Below are 17,222 nucleotides of genomic sequence, written 5' to 3'. Positions count from 1 at the left end.
TAAATGTTTGACAAAAGGGTAGATGTTTCTTGGACTGGGAGACATTCGGGGGAGCAAAACAGTATGAAAGGAGCCACCCAGATTTGGTGCATTTCCTCCAGTGAGTATCTGACACAGACCCTTTCTATAATTTCCCTAGATGATACAGCCCTGGCTGACCTGAAGCAGGAGCTGGAGCGAAGTGGGGAGCGCCACCACCGCTCTCCAAGCAGGTCCCTGTCCGTTCCTAACCGGCCTCGGCCGCTTCAGCCACCGCAGAGGCCTCCTCCTCCTGGTGAGTTTCACTTTCTTAACTGGGTGTTTTCCCCAACTCAGCAGTTATTTATGTGCCATTGCTGGGTGACAAAGAAAGTAAAACTGTTCTGAAACGTCAGGCTGTGGATACACTCGCTTCCCAGTCTCAGTCTGACTATGGCTGCAGCTAGCAATGGGGGAAAGTCTGTCCTTAGGACGACAGATGCCCCACAGAGAAAGGCCCCGTGCTTTAGTGAGGATGGAGTGACCTTACTAACTCATCACTCAATAAAAATAGTTCCAGTATTTATTCCTGATGACTTAAAAAGTTATGTTTTCTTACAGTTTTTTGTTTGTTTCTGACTTAATTGTAGTCTTCTTTTAAAAAGCTTTAACAAAACTTCTTGTTCTGCACAGTATCTGTCCTTTTCTGCCTGGCAAGCAATTCTTGCTTGTTGTTGTGTTCAGTGAGGCACAAGGAGAATGGAGCTGTTTACCAAAACTCTACGCACCTGAGGGGCCATCAGTGCTGTACAGCTCCTGTTTTTATGGATGCTTCTGGATGAGTGATGATTGCTAGATCAGCATAATCACGTCGGCCTTCTGCGTAACACAAGCTATGCACCGCTTTTTTTTCATCCCCAAAGCCTCTCTTCTTTACATATTTTCCAGTCTTAATTTAAAAGTTCTGTCAGACTCGCTGGTATCAGTACTTCTGTGCCTGGAAGGCAGTGTTAACGCTCAGCTGAGGTAACCGAATTGTTAAACGAAAGCAAGGCTAACTAGGAAATTGCCTCCTGAAACAGTTCAAGCTATCCTCATTTTATTTTTTCACCTGACACTAAACCAGTAACAGTTTCAGCTCATGACTCATCTTAGATCAAAGTGTTTGTGCTCTTGGCACCAGGACAGAGGGACTCAAGGTCCCTGGTATCCCTCAGGAAGGTCTTGCCTAAACGTGCCCGTTGCCTGGAGGAGCAGGAGGGTGGCAGCATCTCCTTCATTTCCCAAAAACCCTTTCAAAGAGCATGGGGTTTGCACCATAGCAGGTACAACGTTGTGCCAGCTGTTGAATCTAACAGGCCGGTTTTGTTCCTCTTTCAGCTGGAACGTCAGGCAAAAAGTCCTCCTCGGATGGTTCCCTCTCCTCAGGAAACCACTCCACCTGCTCCATCTTGGCAACGGCGAAGCTGCTACCTGGAGCCCCTCAGCAGCCGGTGAGCCCTGCCCCTGCTGCCACGTGGCATCATCCCGCTCCCCCCCATCCACACAGACACCGAGCATCACGTACATGATCCACCTGTCATACAAGGAAGTCGATCGCTTGCCTGAGCTAGAAAGGCCAAGATGAATGCGTTGTGCTGTCAGACCAGACTGCAGGACGTGCTGCACCCCAGAAAAAAATGTATTAAATTGTAAAAAATTAAAAAGGCCAAAGAAAGGGAGAGAGAACAGTGCACAACCAGGGCACTCTTGGTTTATCTCACATGTTGCTTTCTGACAGATGCTAACTTGAATTTTGAGCCCTGTGCTTTAATTCTTTTCTTACCTCTTTTGGATGGGCTACACTAGTGTCTAGCATACGGGAAAAGTTCACCATTGCCAGCAAGGCTGCCAGCCCTCTCAGCAGGGAAACCAGGACCTGAATGTGGAAACACCTCCCCCCTCCTCTCTTCTTAGATGGAAACCCTAACACACTGAACAAGGGATGGCTGAGGGACCAGATATGGTCATAAGCCATCCACGCGTCTCCTCAGCAGATAACCAAGACCTAATACCTGCCAAAAGACTCCCCACCGTTTCCATAGAGTTCATAGATTGTTAAATAGCCACTGGCAAAACCAGAACTTTACAGGTGTGTAAGCTTAGCTGTAAGATTACAGGTGTACCAGAAAGAACAGTTCTCTCCAGATTACTCATTCTTGTATTTTTTTAAAGCCTAAAGTCCGGACTGGGATAAGCAAACCTTACAACGTCAAGCAGATCAAAACCACCACAGCTGAGGAAGCAGAAGAAGCTATTAGATGTCTTATGGAAGCTAAAGGAGGTGAGCACAGCTTTGTAACGGACTTCCAAAAATCTTTAAATAAAGAAGTCTGTAGGTGTATTTATCTTTCCCCTGTCATAGCCCAGATGCATTTAGTTCTGTTCAGAAGCTCAGCTGAACACTGACATACACGTTCTTGCAAGATTGTGCTTAGTGTTACCTGTCAGTTTTGATAATGCTAGCCTTTTTTTTTTTCCTAGATGAGTTGTATATTTTCTTGTAGAAGCCGTTACTAGGAGCAGCTTGGGTTATTTATGTCCAGATTCAGTCTGAAAAATTGAAAGATAAAGATGGGATCTTCCTCAGCTGCTTGTGTTACCTGAGAGTTGCATAAAAGATAGTTGCTGCTCCATTTATTGAATGCTCACTATTCCGAGCAGAACTTACAGACCAAGTACAGCTGTGGGGGAAATAACCTGGATTCTGCTCGCATTTGAACAGGAATTGTAGTTGTTACCTAGATAGAAGTTTGTGCTACTTATAGCTTGATTATCTCTGCTGAAAGGCTACTTCATGTATTAGGATCTGTACCTAGGCCCTAGAGATAAAAGGGCAAATTAGAACAGGAAACTAGGTAGAGCTTCGTTTCTGAACCTCGAGCCCTGTAGGTATACCCTCCAGGGTTGGAAGTAGTCTTTTTTTTTTTTGATGCATATAAAAGAAAGAATGCAGTATGATGGGAGGTTGCTATGTGAGTTTGCAAGGCTCTCTGTTTACAAGAAAAAAAAGGCCCTTTTTGTTTGTAAATACAGCTAATGCAGTCTGGAACAATCTAATTTAATTAGAAATATCTTTAAGGCATTTTGATGTTTGTTACTCAGAGAGTGCCGTGCCTTTATCTGTGAAGTCAGATATACTCCCTGTTAATTCTGAAATTCACACTAAGCATTTCACTCAGCTTGCATAAGGAAACTCACCTGGTCAGCATCACTTTCACTTGCCTGTGCTCTACCACGCGGTAGCATTTACAGTTCTCCACAAAGTGATCTCCAAGAGGTGCTCAGTGCTGTTATCTGTTTGATCCAGATCAGGAAACCCAGGCAAAAGGAGACTCAGGACTTGAGCCCAGTACTTCAGAACCCCCAGGCAGGGTCCATCCACTGGGCCAAATGGCTGACGCAGCACTGCTGTGTTGGCACGAAGTATTTCAAACAGGGAAATTTTTCCCTAACTGCTGTTTACAAATGTAAACGTTCTAGAGACAGGCTCGCCAAGGTCCGTTTATTTCTAAACCCGACATTCCATGCCTGAGCACTGTTCCCTTCAGGCACACACAGTTTGGAAAACACGATTGTGAAAGAAATCATCTTGATGCCACATTTCTGATCAAGCCAAGACAGTAACTGGTTTTGCTTTTCAGGATTACAGGAAGATGCACCGAAGCCTGCTCCAGCTAGAAACCAAACGGTGACCAAACCCGAGCCTCTCCCCAGCATCACAAAATCACCATCGTTTCCAGGGTCGCAGGCAGGACCAGCGCTTGTGCCCCATCGCCCACCACCTAAAGTTCCAACCACAAAGAAGCCAGCACCTCTGCAAAGGACCGGAGTCAAGATGGAAAATGTGAGTTGCAGCAAAAGGCATCCAACCTTCCTTACACAGGGTGAAGATGGCAAAAGGGGCAGGCTGCTGAACAGTTTTTAGGAAGCCCTGTTATTTAAAGCGTACCCAGTTCTTAGTCAACAGGCACTGAAATGGTTTCATGTATTGCAGTCTTTAAGGGCATAACAAGATACCAGGCAGGCAGAAAGGAAAGGAGCCTGAGTTCCTTACTCAGCTTTTCTGTTTGTTGGTCTCTTCTCTTAGATTTTGTTACTTTTCTTCTGTTTTGTCTAAACACTGTCAAAGTGTATGGAACTGAATGTAAAAATGGCTTGTCTCCAATGCTCTACTTCCCCTGTATCTCCAGATTGCATCACATTCATTTCATAGATTCACCAAATGGTTTCAGGTGGAAGGGACCTAAAAGCCCACCCAGTTCCAGCCCCCTGCCATGGGCAGGGACACCTCCCACCAGGCCAGGCTGCCCAAAGCCCCATCCAGCCTGGCCTTGAGCACCTCCAGGGATGGGGCATCCACAGCTTCTCTGGGCAGCCTGTGCCAGGGCCTCACTGCCCTCTGAGTAAAGAATTTCTTCCTTACATCTGATCTAAATCTAACCTTTTTTAGTTTAAAGCCATTACCCCATGGCCTGTCGCTTCACTCCCTGACAGAGTACCTCCCCAGCTTCCCCCAGGCCCCCTTTAGGCACTGTAAGGCCGCTGTAAGGTCTCCCTGGAGCCTTCTCTTCAGGCTGAACAACCCCAGCTCTTTCAGCCTTCCTTCATAGGAGAGGTGCTCCAGCCCTCAGATCATCTTTGTGGCCCTCCTCTGGACTCATTCTAATACTTCCATGTCCTTCTTGTGCTGGGGGCCCCAGAGCTGAACGCAGCGCTCCAGGTGGGGTCTCACATGAGCAGAACCTGTTCCTAAGGAACGCCCTTTATTACTGATCTCCACCTGGACATTGAGACGTTGACCACAACTTTGAGTGCAAGCATCCAGCCAATTCCTTACCCACAGGGTGGTCCATCTGTCAAATCCATGTCTCCCCACTTTAGAGACAAGCATAGCATGTGGGACAGTGTCAAATGCTTTGCATGAGTCCAGGCAGATGATGTCAGTTGCTCTTCCTCTATCCACTAAAGCTGTAACCCTGTCATAGAAGGCCACCAGATTTGTCAGGCAAATTACTTCTAGGACAGTACACCAAGAAGGGCACTCTCATTTGGGAGCCATCTCCCATGGTGCTTTTTCTCTTCCTGTGTTTCTACTCTGTTGATTATGAAGCATCAGAACCATCTTCACATCACACGTATCTAGAGTTTTTTTAGTAAAATTGGGAAGAAAGACTTTCTTGCTATACAAAGAATTACTGTTTGTCAATCTCAACAGTTCTATTTTTTTCTTTTTGAGTTATTTCTGCTATCTGAAGACTGTAGCTCAAATCAGAGACAAAACTGCTTAGAAATGTCTGATGTTTTCAGTATCAGCACTCTTTGGCTGAGTATTAAATTAAAGAACTGAGTCTAGCTGCCTTACTAACAGGCAGAGCAGAGGCATACATCTTCAGGTTAGAGTTCTGCCACGAATCCCAATTAGCAAGAGGCAGCTGATGTGCAGGATTTAAGACTCATCCCTTCTTTATCAGTGTTTACTTTTAATCACATCAAGAGTGTGCTGATCGGTATTGTGGCAGCTTCTTGATCCGTATACAGTTCTGTGTCCTGTTCAGAGACATCCAACTTCTCTCACATGCCTTATAATGGGATTCAACATTTCACTTTGGATTCTACTCAACACTTGAAGTTCTTAAAAATACTCACCCGTAGGCATGGGTTTTTAATCTGTCAGGTCTCTACAATGGCTGTATTTCTTCACCTCCTAGGGCTGCTGAAATGATTATTTAATGGAGAAAGCCGTTTAAGTACAAGAGAGGCACAAATGTAACCTTTCAGAGTCCTCCTCTGACAGAACCTCAACAAGCTCTGTTCCAAGTTGTTAGGAATCCTGCCCTACCTTCCTTTGCCAAGGCATTCACCCCTTCTCTGTAATGGAGTTTGTGCTATCTCCACTGAGCAAAAACACGAAAGAAGAAAAAAACAGACACCAGTGTGTGCTTTTTCCTTAATCATTCAATAACAACGAATGGTCTAGTTGTTTCCTGTTTATTTTGCACCCGCTCCCAGGGCCCTCCTGCAAAGTGCTGTCTTGGTGTTAGTTATATGAAATCTCTTGCAGGAATTTATCTATTTCAGTTTGACTCTGATATCAGACTTACACATTCCTCCATCTGAGTGAGTTCAGATGTGAGTCCTGTATGTGAACGCCTCTATCCAACCCACCTCAACTGTTCAAACAGCCACACACTCAAAAGCATGCGTTATTACAGACAGAAATGACAGGGGATGTGCCTGTCGTGAAATACTGACTAAAAAGCCTGTGCATTATCTTTAGCACTATGGGACAGCAATAAAGAATTAAAATGTTTGCATTCAGTCACGGTGAGTACACTGAGAAATCTGAAGCAACCCCTGCCCTCTTGGTCTGATGTGGGCTCCAGTTTCGTATTTTTAAATAGCGGATATATTCTAAATTGCACTTGAAGAGTTTACTTTTAGTTTCAGTTGCTAGCATCAGTGAGACACGACAGGGCCATTAATGCATTTCTTGGGTTAGCTTAGGCTAATTGTCCTCCAACCTTATGTATCAGAACATACCCACAGACATGAGCTAATGCCCCCCCCCCATTTATTTAGCCCTCCCTGTGCATTCTTGCTTAAATAATACTAGTCAGCAGGGAGATGTAACAAATAAATAACTCCTCAGAACTGCGTCAATTTGGCCTGGAGCTAAATCCTACCATGAAAGGGAGATGGTCAGAAAGAGCTATTTTTCATACAGGGCGTGAACAGGCTGTAGGATCCTTGTCCTCACATAGCACCCTGTAAATGAACACTGGTCCAAGGCACGCTGGCTGAGGCAGAACTAAGCAGGTACAGTTTCAAACTGTGCTGTCAAGCCTCCTCTTTGTACTGCTTTTTTCTTCCAGAACTGTCAGCTTTTCTCAGTAACGCCATAAATAAAACTTGCGCTAAAAGTGACTCACAGCTTAAGGTACCATTTTTGTTCTCAAACTTCTTGTTCCTTTCCCCCCCTCAGGCCATGTCTACAGATGAGCAATTTGACCAACAGGCAGCACAGAATCCTTTTGGCTCAACAGAGCCCTGGCTAGAAGCCGCAGCTATTCTTAGTCCGACCAAGATTACTCCAGTCCCAAAGCCCAGAACAGCACAACCTGGGAAGCCTCAGGAGAGCAGTGAGAAGCAGCTCCCTTCACCAAGCACAGCTGAGGCCAGTGCGCTGCCTCCCCAGAGCACATCCTTTGTCCCGAAGGTGCCACCACGAAGAAAGAAGTCGGCTCCTGCAGCTCTTCACCTGCAAGTTCTGCAGAGCAGTGACAGCCCGCTTCTTAGAGGGTTAATGTTCAACTCCAACAACAACAATCCTGGGTTCTGCCCCCAGCCTCAGGACTCCAATGTCCTTCATGCTGCCCCCATGCAGTCTGCCCTCTTAGCCCCTACGTTCTCTGCCAGCCCAGAAAACAGTACAAGGAAACAGTTGGCACCAAATACAGAACGGATCGCGAACCTTCAGGGTCCTGCTCCTCTACCAGAAGGGCAGTGTCCCCAGCTCTCAGATACCAGCTCCCTTGCAAAGAACACCAGTCTTTTGGACCTGGATTCTTCCTGCCATCTTTCCCTACAGGCAGCATCAACTACTTCTTCAGCACATACTCCAGAAAACTTAAAAGTCCCCAGCTCAAAAGATTTCAGTCACTGGGTTACGTTCAGTGATGACGAAGACAATGGTGCGCTGTCAGAAGGGTTCGACAAACTGCTTGTCTTAGAGCAAAACAAAAACGCCTTGGCGAACACAAATAATAATTTAGAATTGTAAAATTTGTCCCCTTAATGTAATCCCCATAATTATGATGCAAAATAAAAACCTTTTGCACAAAGCTCTATATTTAAGGAAATACCATCTGTCCGTGCTACATTTCATTGCCATGTTTAAAGACAAAGATGCTGCCCCTGGAGGGACGTGTACAGAGCAACCTAACACTATCTACAGTCTGTTTGAGAAGTTCTTTATTCTAAGTTATTTCTTTTTATTAATCCATCTTAAGATGTTTTATTTCAGTTACAAGTCATATTTTAGAACATGTAATGATATATGGAAAAAAAGATATTAAGAAAAACATTTTTCTGTAAAATATATATTAACCTATTTCTGTCACCTAAAATAAAGCACCCTTATCTTGACTAGTTAGACCGCTATAGTTATTCTGGAACAAACATCCCTAGGGGGAATACACACCAGCATAACTTACAGCAGGAGCACTGCTAGTGTTCTGCTAGGAAGTTTCCACTGGGGAAAGGCTTAGGCGTTGTCTTCCCAGACATAACTGCAGTCTTGACGACCCCTAGTACTTATCCTGTTACCTCAGTCCTGTGTTGAAAACAGAAGGTGTGTACTATGAGAATGGAAGCAGAACTACAAGCAGTGTTGCCCAGACATCAGCCATGCAGTCTGTTTATTCCGTACCTGGGAAGAATCTGCCACGTGCTTCCTGTTAACCTCAGCAGCTTTTTTAAGCCACGCTGCAGAGGGCCAAGTCGACCCGAGGAGCTGTGACTGTGAGTGGGGCAAACTAGAAGTGGAGCTAGAAACAGGCAACTGCATCTATGACTACAGACAAATTTCAGAAGCACGTATAAACAGATCTGTTGCTCGGGTGCACCGTGCATCAGTAGAGGGAGTGTCCCTAGGAGGCAGGTAAAACGCAGTGTAAGACTGCATAATCTGTTCTATGCAGGTTCTTGCAAACAAAAGGCATTTGTTTAAAAGTTTAAAAGGTGATCGTGTTCCATGATTCAGAATATGACACCCTAGCAGGGGAAGCATCACCCCTGGTACCACTGGAGAACCTCCAGGCAAGTACTCCTGTGCGTACTGCTGCCGTGCTTCCCCCTTGCATTTTTCCACCTGAGCCTATGGGGACAGTGTTCCAGGTGAGTCTGTCTATCGGTCACTTACCACGGTGCGCTCATGAAGTGTGGCTGCTCAGCTCAAAGCAGGCTTGATCTTCATAATGAAGCATCAGTCATCCCTCTCAGAAGCCCAAGATTTCGGTGAGGATACCCATGGTGCTAAAACGTCTGTCATCTGCCGTAGCTGTGCAGGCTCTTACCTCACCTGTGCAGTAAAACTGTTTTGGAGAGGTGCCATTTGTTTGAAGCAAGCAGTTAAATATGATTGCAACATCTTGTGGTAATTTGTTAATTTAATAATAAAAGCTCTTGATGCCTCTCTTAAGGAGAATGTTTTAAAGCAGTAGGTAAGGCTAAAAAAAATTCCTCTCTCGTTTTCAGGTTCTCTGCAGAAAAGCTGTATTAAAAGAAAGTTCAGAGCTTTTTTTTTTCCCCTACAGGAAAATTATTTGACTTGTTCTCAGTTGCTTGGAAACTGGGATTCAGGCACTTCCCTACTATTAATACCTCGCTATCTCACGGCTGTGACCAAATTTTGAACACACGGCATCCTGTAAGGGAGGATGCTGCCTTTGTCTGAGCACCTGCCGTCCTCTGCTTTCTCATTCCCCAGCACCCAACACCAATAAAACCCAGAGCTAAGCTCCTTACAGAGGTGCCAGTTCAGCACAGCAGCCAGCTGGTGAACCACGAAGCAGCAGGATAGTCAACTCCCTACAATGTGACACAGCCCCTTACCCTCGTCATCCTCCCCTTAAAAATGCAGTGATTATTTATGGGCACAGTTCAGTATAAAACACTAAGAGCAATAAAAAAGAAAGAGTACCTTATATGACCATGGCCAACATCTTCTGCTAAGATAATTAGCAGCTCTAGGACAGCTAATTTACATGGTAATGAAAGTGTTAGCAGGAAAGCCAATTAAAGTGGATTTACACAAGTCAAATAAAATCTACTTTATTACTCTCCTTGACTAAGAAAAATATCTGGCCTTTACCATTTCCCCTTATGTCTGTGTATGTGGCAAGCTGCCCGTTAAAGTACAAATCCCTACTTTACACCACCAGTGACAGCACACGCTGTTCAATCACAGCAAACCAAGGGAAAGTAACAGTCCAGCTGAAAAGGACGGAGCAAAGAATGAAGAATCCGCTCCCGCACTGCATTACCCTTCACACCGTGCCCAACACATCAGCCAGGAGCTTTTCAGAGGCAGGTACTTGTGACCTGGACAAGTGAAGCAGGGCCAGGCTTGCTCTGCATTTGGGGAACCATCACAGAAGACTCAGGCTGTAGGAGGGGGAGGATTCTTTCCTACTTATTCTGGACTAAGCCCGGCCCCACCACAACGTGAACAAAGGCCGAGTGACCGACAGTGTAACTGTTCCATACCTGCTCCCCTTTTCTTCTGTTGAGATTTGTTTTCATCAGCTTCCTGCTCACATCACGCTACGGAAGTGCCATTTCCACCAGGCTAGTGATTTCTGGGAAATCAACTCCTTTTCTGTAGGCAGTACAGCAGCGCTGATTTTTATAAAAGATACGGAGAACAAAAAACCTCCACAACAATCAGTGCAGTCACACACGGAGAAGCTTGGGAAGTAAAAGTGGGAGCTTTAGTCAAATTTCGTTTGTTCTCCATCTCATTATTAATGTTACTTGTGAGAGTCTCAGTAGCTATCATACCCAATGGACTGCAATCACTGTATAATTGTAACCAGCAGAGCTGGTTACAGTTTAAGCTTAAAATTTAATATTAAGCTTAAAATTTAATACAGTTAAAGCTTAAAATTTAAGCTTTTTATACTGTTGGTCAGTGTTGACTATTTAGATGTATACTTTGCAGCAAGAGCGGTGTCTTATTTTGGAACAGTAGAGCAGTAAGATAAGGTGGGTAAGAAACCTTCCTTCAGCATGTATGCTTTTAATGCAAAACATCTTTCTCAACTTTCCTTCAGGGAAAAAACAACAACTGTATTTTGCCAGCTGCAAATAGTCAGCCAGCTCCTTATAGTCTGATGAGCTTTTTAGGTAGGGGCTCACCAAAACGAAAAAAGAGAACCGAAACCAAATTTTTTTTTTTAGAATATCTACTGATACTGATAAAACTATTTTTTCCTTTTTTTTTGTACAAAATTGACATTTTCACCAATGAAAAATTCTCCTTTCCTAACTAGCTACACTGCCTAGCACCACAAAGCGCAAATCACAGTGAAAGCCTGTTTAAACAGCAATTAAAACTTGATCACTGTTGCTACTAGAAATATCAGTACAGGTACACAACAGTGCCGGACAACCCCACGCAGGAGGACTGACAAATTCCTCTCAGCGTTCCCTTCCTGCCTTACCATTTGTGTCCCACAGCGCAGACAACTCCCACCTCCTCAGACAACTCCCACATACCTCCTAGCCACATCTGCAGCGGGGTTCCCAGCTGGGTGGGATTAAGGACAACGTTGGAGTTGCAAGAATTTGCACAGAGGTACTATATTCTGAATTAACGCGACACCAGAGAAGCACAAGAGCTTTACGTGTCTAACGGGAAGCGAACAAGAACGCTGCAGCAGACCCGTATGGCTCTAGAGCCAGTGGCTGTACACAGTTCAGGAGGCACTTCTGCAAAACCTAAAAGCACAACTGCAAACCTGTTCAGTCTGGCAGAACACCAGTGACGAACTGTACCCCTCAATGCTCTTCCTTTAGACGAAGGGAAAACATTACCTTGCTGCAGCACGAGACAATCACTGAGAAATAATGCAGGTCTTCAATAAACGTGAACACAAAGCAGAGCGTTCTTTTCACAGATCGTTCACCTTTAATACATTTTGTGGCTTATCTAATACATTTTTAAAAACACGTTTAATTACCATACGCAGAAAAAACATCCTGAAAGTTAGTTTTAAAAGTTACACGTATATACACACACAATAACAAAAAGGAGAAAGTTGTCTCACAAGTTCCAGTTACAGTAACAAAACACAGATGCATTACTGAACAAGATTAATGTTATGTCATTGATTTGAGTCCCCTGAAGCCAAAGAACTCTATTAAAATCAATACAAGACTTGTCACACTGAACACAGTTATTAGAAGTCCAGTCTATTGACAATGAATTCCACATACCTTTTACTTTGTGAATACAAAGTGTGCTGATATATTTACACTCTGAAGTTTAAACCACGGTGTAAACAGGATAAACCTCTTTAGAAATTAGGAAAGATTCTGGTACATTTTCTGTTTGAAATACTGCCATCTAGCGTGCTTTCCTGTATCTTGCTTAGGGGGAAAAATGCTCTTTTTGCTAGTGCAGTCCTGCACGTTCTCTGTACTGCTGCGAGCTGTGAATTTTACCACGCAGCTCCAGCAGGTCAAGGCTCAACTTCTAAAGATGTATCTTGTTATGTAGTGTCCTCCTGGACTAGAGTGCTCTGAAGTGAGAAGAGCTGAGGGGGCCTCAGAACCTGGCAGGACTGCAATGGCCACTGACCCCTGCACCAAGCCCACACAGAACTGCAAGGAGCATCGCATCTCTGGCAGTTCTTATAGCCGTAATTGCAAGGCCAGTAATATCAGATCCATCTCACATAAGCGATGCTAAGAGGTGTCTTCAGCCTGTCATCAATACAGGCCTTATTTAACAACTCGTCAGCCAGGGGAGCATAGCCTAACCACAGCCTATGCTTGTCTTCAGAGAGAGTTGGGGGTGGAAGGGAAGGAAGGAAGGAGACCACAGTTAGACTAGTTTCTCTTAACTATGTTGCAAACTGTCTGTGCCTTTAAAAAAGTGGCTGAGCAGTGCCACGTTTTCATCTAAAAATAATTATTTCTCATCAGTACTGTTAAGGTATTCTTAACATAAAGTCAAACAAGACACCACTTCTGTCTTTCGCTGTATCTACACCAGTAAATACACCTGGGCCTCCAGAAACCAAATGTTTGGGATCCTCTGCATTTTCACCAAGGCAAATTACAAAAACGCCTGTACTTGGGCCACTAACTGAAACGCTACCTTCACTCACTTGGATAAATGTCCTCAGGCTTCTGTCACACACTACTGAACATGGACAGTAAACCAAAGCTTGAAGACAGCCACATGCTTCTTCCCCCTTTTTACTCAACAAATAACCATCTCAGTTGTTTCTGATTCTCAACGTAAGACTTTAGTCCCAAATGTATACTGACTTTAATGAGACTACCTACCTTCAGAGCAACCTTTCCTGGCTAAAAGGAGATGCACAGCCACCCTCTAGAGTCTACTTGCTACTCCAAAGGGATATCTGTACACTGAGTAAAACTTATTTTCCACCGACTCCCCATCCCTTCTCTGCCAGATTGCTGGAGAATTTGCACACTTTCTGTCAACAGATCACAGTTACTCTAAGCCAACATTCACTTTCTTTTTGCCAAGTTTATGGGACTATCTTTCAGTTTGTATTTGTTTTGAAAATATTTTAGAAGTAAGTTAGAGAGGTCTCTAAATTGGAGATGTACTAAAAATTGTTTTAGCAGCAGATACTATTGACATAGCATCTCTGTGGTTCTGCGGATCTTCTAACAAATGTTAGGAGAACTTACTGTGTTACACCAAATAGTGGAAATAAGTAGACAAGGATGGCAAAAACCTCAGTCTCCGAGGTCTGTGGCTAAAACGTCCTGAATGAACTTCAGCGTGCGCTGGTACAGGAAAGCATTCTTATTCTTTGGCTTACAAACATTAAGATGATTTACATCCACTGGAATAAGGTCTCCAATACCTAACCCTGCGAGAGAGAAAAGAGATGAAGAAAAAACTACCAAAGTTTGCAAGATCACCTAGACTGAAAAGCACGTGTTGTGCTAGCACTTTATCTCTCAAAAGTAATTTCTCCTGCCTTCTGTTTAACTGGCTTTGCTCGGTTATTTTTTAACGTGCTAAAAGCATCAATACATGCTGTCAATAACCTGATAGGCTATATACGTTGCTGCAAAACCCACGTTGTTTGTAAACCATTAGGTCCAGAGTTCTTCTATCTTTATCAGGAACTCACAGATGTACATACACGGACAGGGTTTAACCCAGGGTACCCACATTCTGAAAAAGTCTAAATCAATGTTGTTTTATACATCACTACTAATTGCCCATATTCCTTATGAAGTATTTTGATGTGGAGATTAAAAAGAGAACTAGGGTGAAGCTGAAATATGCCACAGATCACTACACACAGTTCCAAGGAGATTAAAAGCTTGCCTTGCTGGGCTGTAGAATACAAGCATTCCGTTTTCAGTGATGGATCTTGGGGCACACTGTTGCATTCACTCTTTCCTGACAGCTATCACCACTAGTTTACATTTCACTTAGGTTGCTCTAACTGTCACGTTCCAGTTTATTATCTATTCATTCCGTTTCCTGCGAAATCCTTCATTTTGCTTGGAACTTTGTATTTTTAGCCACACAAAATTACACTCGAGCAGGATCAAGGTTTGCTTTCACATGCACACACGTATGTAAGAAACACTGAATGTACTGTTCGTCAGCCTGATTTTTGAAAAAAAATGAGCAGGGTATCACTGAACCATCATGAACCCTACAAACACTTTGGGGAGAGCTCACATGCTGCACTGTATCATCAATAGGAGAAATATACTACAAAATTATTAAACACGCAGTGCTTATTTGCGCACTCTGTTATCCAGCCCTCTTTTTTTTTCCCTACTGAAGGCAAAATGGTGGAGGGAACTTTTCAGAAAGCAAACTCTATATTAAACCATGTTAATTAACCACCTTAAATATGGAAGATAAAGGCTTCTTAACAATGCAAAACAGGTTAGTGACTTTTATTTCTATAAGCAGTTTACTAATTTTCACTGTTATTTTTTAAAAGGAGAAAATAGCTGGAATTTTTGGGAGCTTCTGAAACACTATTCAGCCTACCTATGCAAGGATGAACAACAGTTACTCATTATTATAAAGGAAAGGACTACACCAATGTAACACTAGACCTGCTTCTTTCAATAAGCAAGCTTTACTGGCACTTGGAAAAATCAAACAATTGGTATTGTAAGACACAAACATAGCTTCCCTCTGATCTCAGCAGGGAGACTGTAGTTTAAATTCAGCCAAAAGTTTAAACAAACAAACAAAAAAAACACAACAAAATGTAACACGTGTATTTTTCTAGGTCTTTCTACCATAGAATCCTTCCTCCTAATCAATGCTTACATGAATATATACAAAAGTAAAGTTGACTTACTTGCTGATTCTAGCGGTACGACATGCAGTTTTATCATGCTGCCTATGTGCGTGGGTAAGGTTTCGGCAAAACTCAGCACTGGAAATTCCTTATCTTTGGCGAAAGACAGGAAGTCATCATTCAGCTCTTTAAGGGCAGGAGAATCTGAGAAAGAGTAACATAATTTTTGCAGTGGTATCTTGAACAGAAGATTAGAACTTTTGTCTGCAAGACTCCATTCCCAACAAGATATTTTGGAAAAACTAAAGACTCCAGTAAAAAGAATCTTTTTTTCTTTTTTCTTTTTTTTTTTTTAAATAATTCATTTTTCCAGAAATCATTTGGAACACATTGTTTACTTCTGCATTGCATGGAATTTATTTAGAAGATAGGATTCTGAAGTCCAGCACGTTACCTTGCTAAATGAACTAAACTACTCTTCTATAAATTTGCTCTGACTCCTTTTTTTTTCCCCCCACATCTGCCATCAAATAAAAAAGTTACTCTTGTCAATTCAACACAAGCATAAGAAGGGTGTTTGTTGTTTTTAATCCAGCTTTTTCTGATAGCACGATAAAAAAATTAATAAACATCGTGAACAGATTAGCACAGATCCCTGCTGTTAAATGGAAGCAAAGTGAGCATACCCTTGCTGAGTTCTTTAACCTCCACAGAAGGAAAGAGAAGATATCTGGCATTTATAGAATATTCAGCCAGCTGGGAGCCATGGTGAGGTACACTATAAAATATGATTCCTCTTGTGTTGTTTACAATTTTATCCATTTCTGGATTCTTGGAAGCATCCACCAGCATCTTTTTGACTAGAAGACCTGGCAACAGAAACTGAATTAATGCAGGAATTTAAACCACCGTGAAAATAATGATCATGTTATATTATCCATGAAGCAACTAAAGCATATTCTTGCCTCAGTTGATTAGTCCTTGGTTTGTCAAATCTGTAAGATTAAGTCAGAAACAATGACAGAGACATTAAAATGAAATGTCAACGAATGACGCAAATCCATTTCTACAAACTTTTATGATTCGCTTTAAGCCTGCTAATGACATTTAATGTATGACAGATCATGGAGAAAATTTTGCCTCTAAATTGCCACTTATGTGGATTTCAACTCATTGATTTTGTGTTTTTAAATCAGCACAGTACAAACAAACAGGAGACAAATCCATTCAGTGTGTGTTATTGAATATAATGCAACAAGAAAAGTAGAAATCTATTCTGCATTTTTAGATCTTCGTAATTTTTTTACCTAAACTAGGTTTCAGGTAAAAAAACTTGGTTTTAAACCTAGTTTTACCTAAACTATTCCAAATAATTGCTTTTCAGACTGAATTTGGTTACCAGCTTATTCTGAAATGTAACAGCAGATAAATACATTATATCAGACAGGCAACATGCTTACCACCCATGCTGTGTGACACCCATACTAGGGGTCTATCTCCAATCCCAGCAGCTCTGAGCTTCTCAAGAAGCTCATTGCTCCTGTAAGCAATCGACTTCCTGTAAAGAATAAACAAACACAGGCACAATGAAGCATAAGTTGAATAGCAATGTTAAGCAGAATAAATTTTCAGTGCTGCAGGTTCATGAAAGTGAATTCAGTAGATAAAACATTAATCACTTAATTATTGTTACTACATTGAAAACTAAAATTGTCAAAAACTTTTGCAAGGTCAGCTTCACAAGGATGATAGGAATTTAAATACATTCAGTTTCTTGGTCTTGCTTGAAAGCGTTATTTTAATTTCACTCATTTCCTTTAGCTTTAGTTCTGCAAATCTCTTTTTAAAATTTTAAATGAAAGTAGCTACACATTTTTACAAAATTATGTTTTAATTTTACAAAAGCATCATCAATGCATAATAAACTTTACCCCCTGAAACAAGAATATGCCTAATAATCTGACAAAATTGTACTTTGCTAAACAATGCTCAAATTGTGGAGCAAAGTTATTCAGGAAATTAATAACTAATTGCATGATCAACCAATACATTAAAAAAAAATGAAAGATGATGTCTGTAATACTTTTCCAAATAATTATCTTTAAATTCTTTGTACTAGAACAGGATAAAACCATAATGATCTCCACTTTATAACCAAATAGACTGAGCTCTGGAAAG

At 42.3% G+C, this 17,222-nt stretch overlaps 2 protein-coding genes across 14 annotated transcripts in view; one reads left to right on the top strand and one right to left on the bottom strand.

Annotated features, from left to right (window-relative positions):
- SYNJ2 (synaptojanin 2) overlaps window positions 1-7,840 on the top strand; it is a 64,612-nt gene extending 56,772 nt beyond the window's left edge. For all 4 annotated transcript variants that reach the window (XM_083827736.1, XM_083827739.1, XM_083827738.1 and 1 more), the window contains 5 exons: window positions 140-274; window positions 1,339-1,451; window positions 2,173-2,281; window positions 3,642-3,844; window positions 6,983-7,840. In XM_083827736.1, the coding sequence (XP_083683862.1) occupies window positions 140-274; window positions 1,339-1,451; window positions 2,173-2,281; window positions 3,642-3,844; window positions 6,983-7,780 (1,358 nt within the window). In that variant the 3' untranslated portion in view covers window positions 7,781-7,840. The remainder of the gene's footprint in view (window positions 1-139; window positions 275-1,338; window positions 1,452-2,172; window positions 2,282-3,641; window positions 3,845-6,982) is intronic.
- The window catches only part of SERAC1 (serine active site containing 1), a 39,779-nt gene that overhangs the window by 2,651 nt on the left and 19,906 nt on the right, over window positions 1-17,222 (bottom strand). For 5 of the 10 annotated variants that reach the window (XM_083827740.1, XM_083827742.1, XM_083827743.1 and 2 more), the window contains 4 exons: window positions 16,505-16,602; window positions 15,731-15,913; window positions 15,105-15,248; window positions 11,667-13,634 (listed from right to left, as the gene is read on the bottom strand). In XM_083827740.1, coding sequence (XP_083683866.1) covers window positions 13,498-13,634; window positions 15,105-15,248; window positions 15,731-15,913; window positions 16,505-16,602 — 562 coding nt within the window. In that variant the 3' untranslated portion in view covers window positions 11,667-13,497. Of the gene's footprint in view, window positions 1-746; window positions 956-8,920; window positions 10,468-11,666; window positions 13,635-15,104; window positions 15,249-15,730; window positions 15,914-16,504; window positions 16,603-17,222 lie in introns of those variants that run through there. The other 5 variants (XR_014581098.1, XR_014581096.1, XR_014581097.1 and 2 more) reach the window with 5 other exon arrangements.

This window comes from Anser anser (genome assembly GCF_964211835.1).
Source record: "Anser anser genome assembly, chromosome: 3".
Lineage (NCBI taxonomy): Eukaryota > Metazoa > Chordata > Aves > Anseriformes > Anatidae > Anser > Anser anser.
The sequence above is the reverse complement of the archived record's forward strand: the minus strand, read 5'-3'. Positions and strand labels throughout refer to the sequence as shown.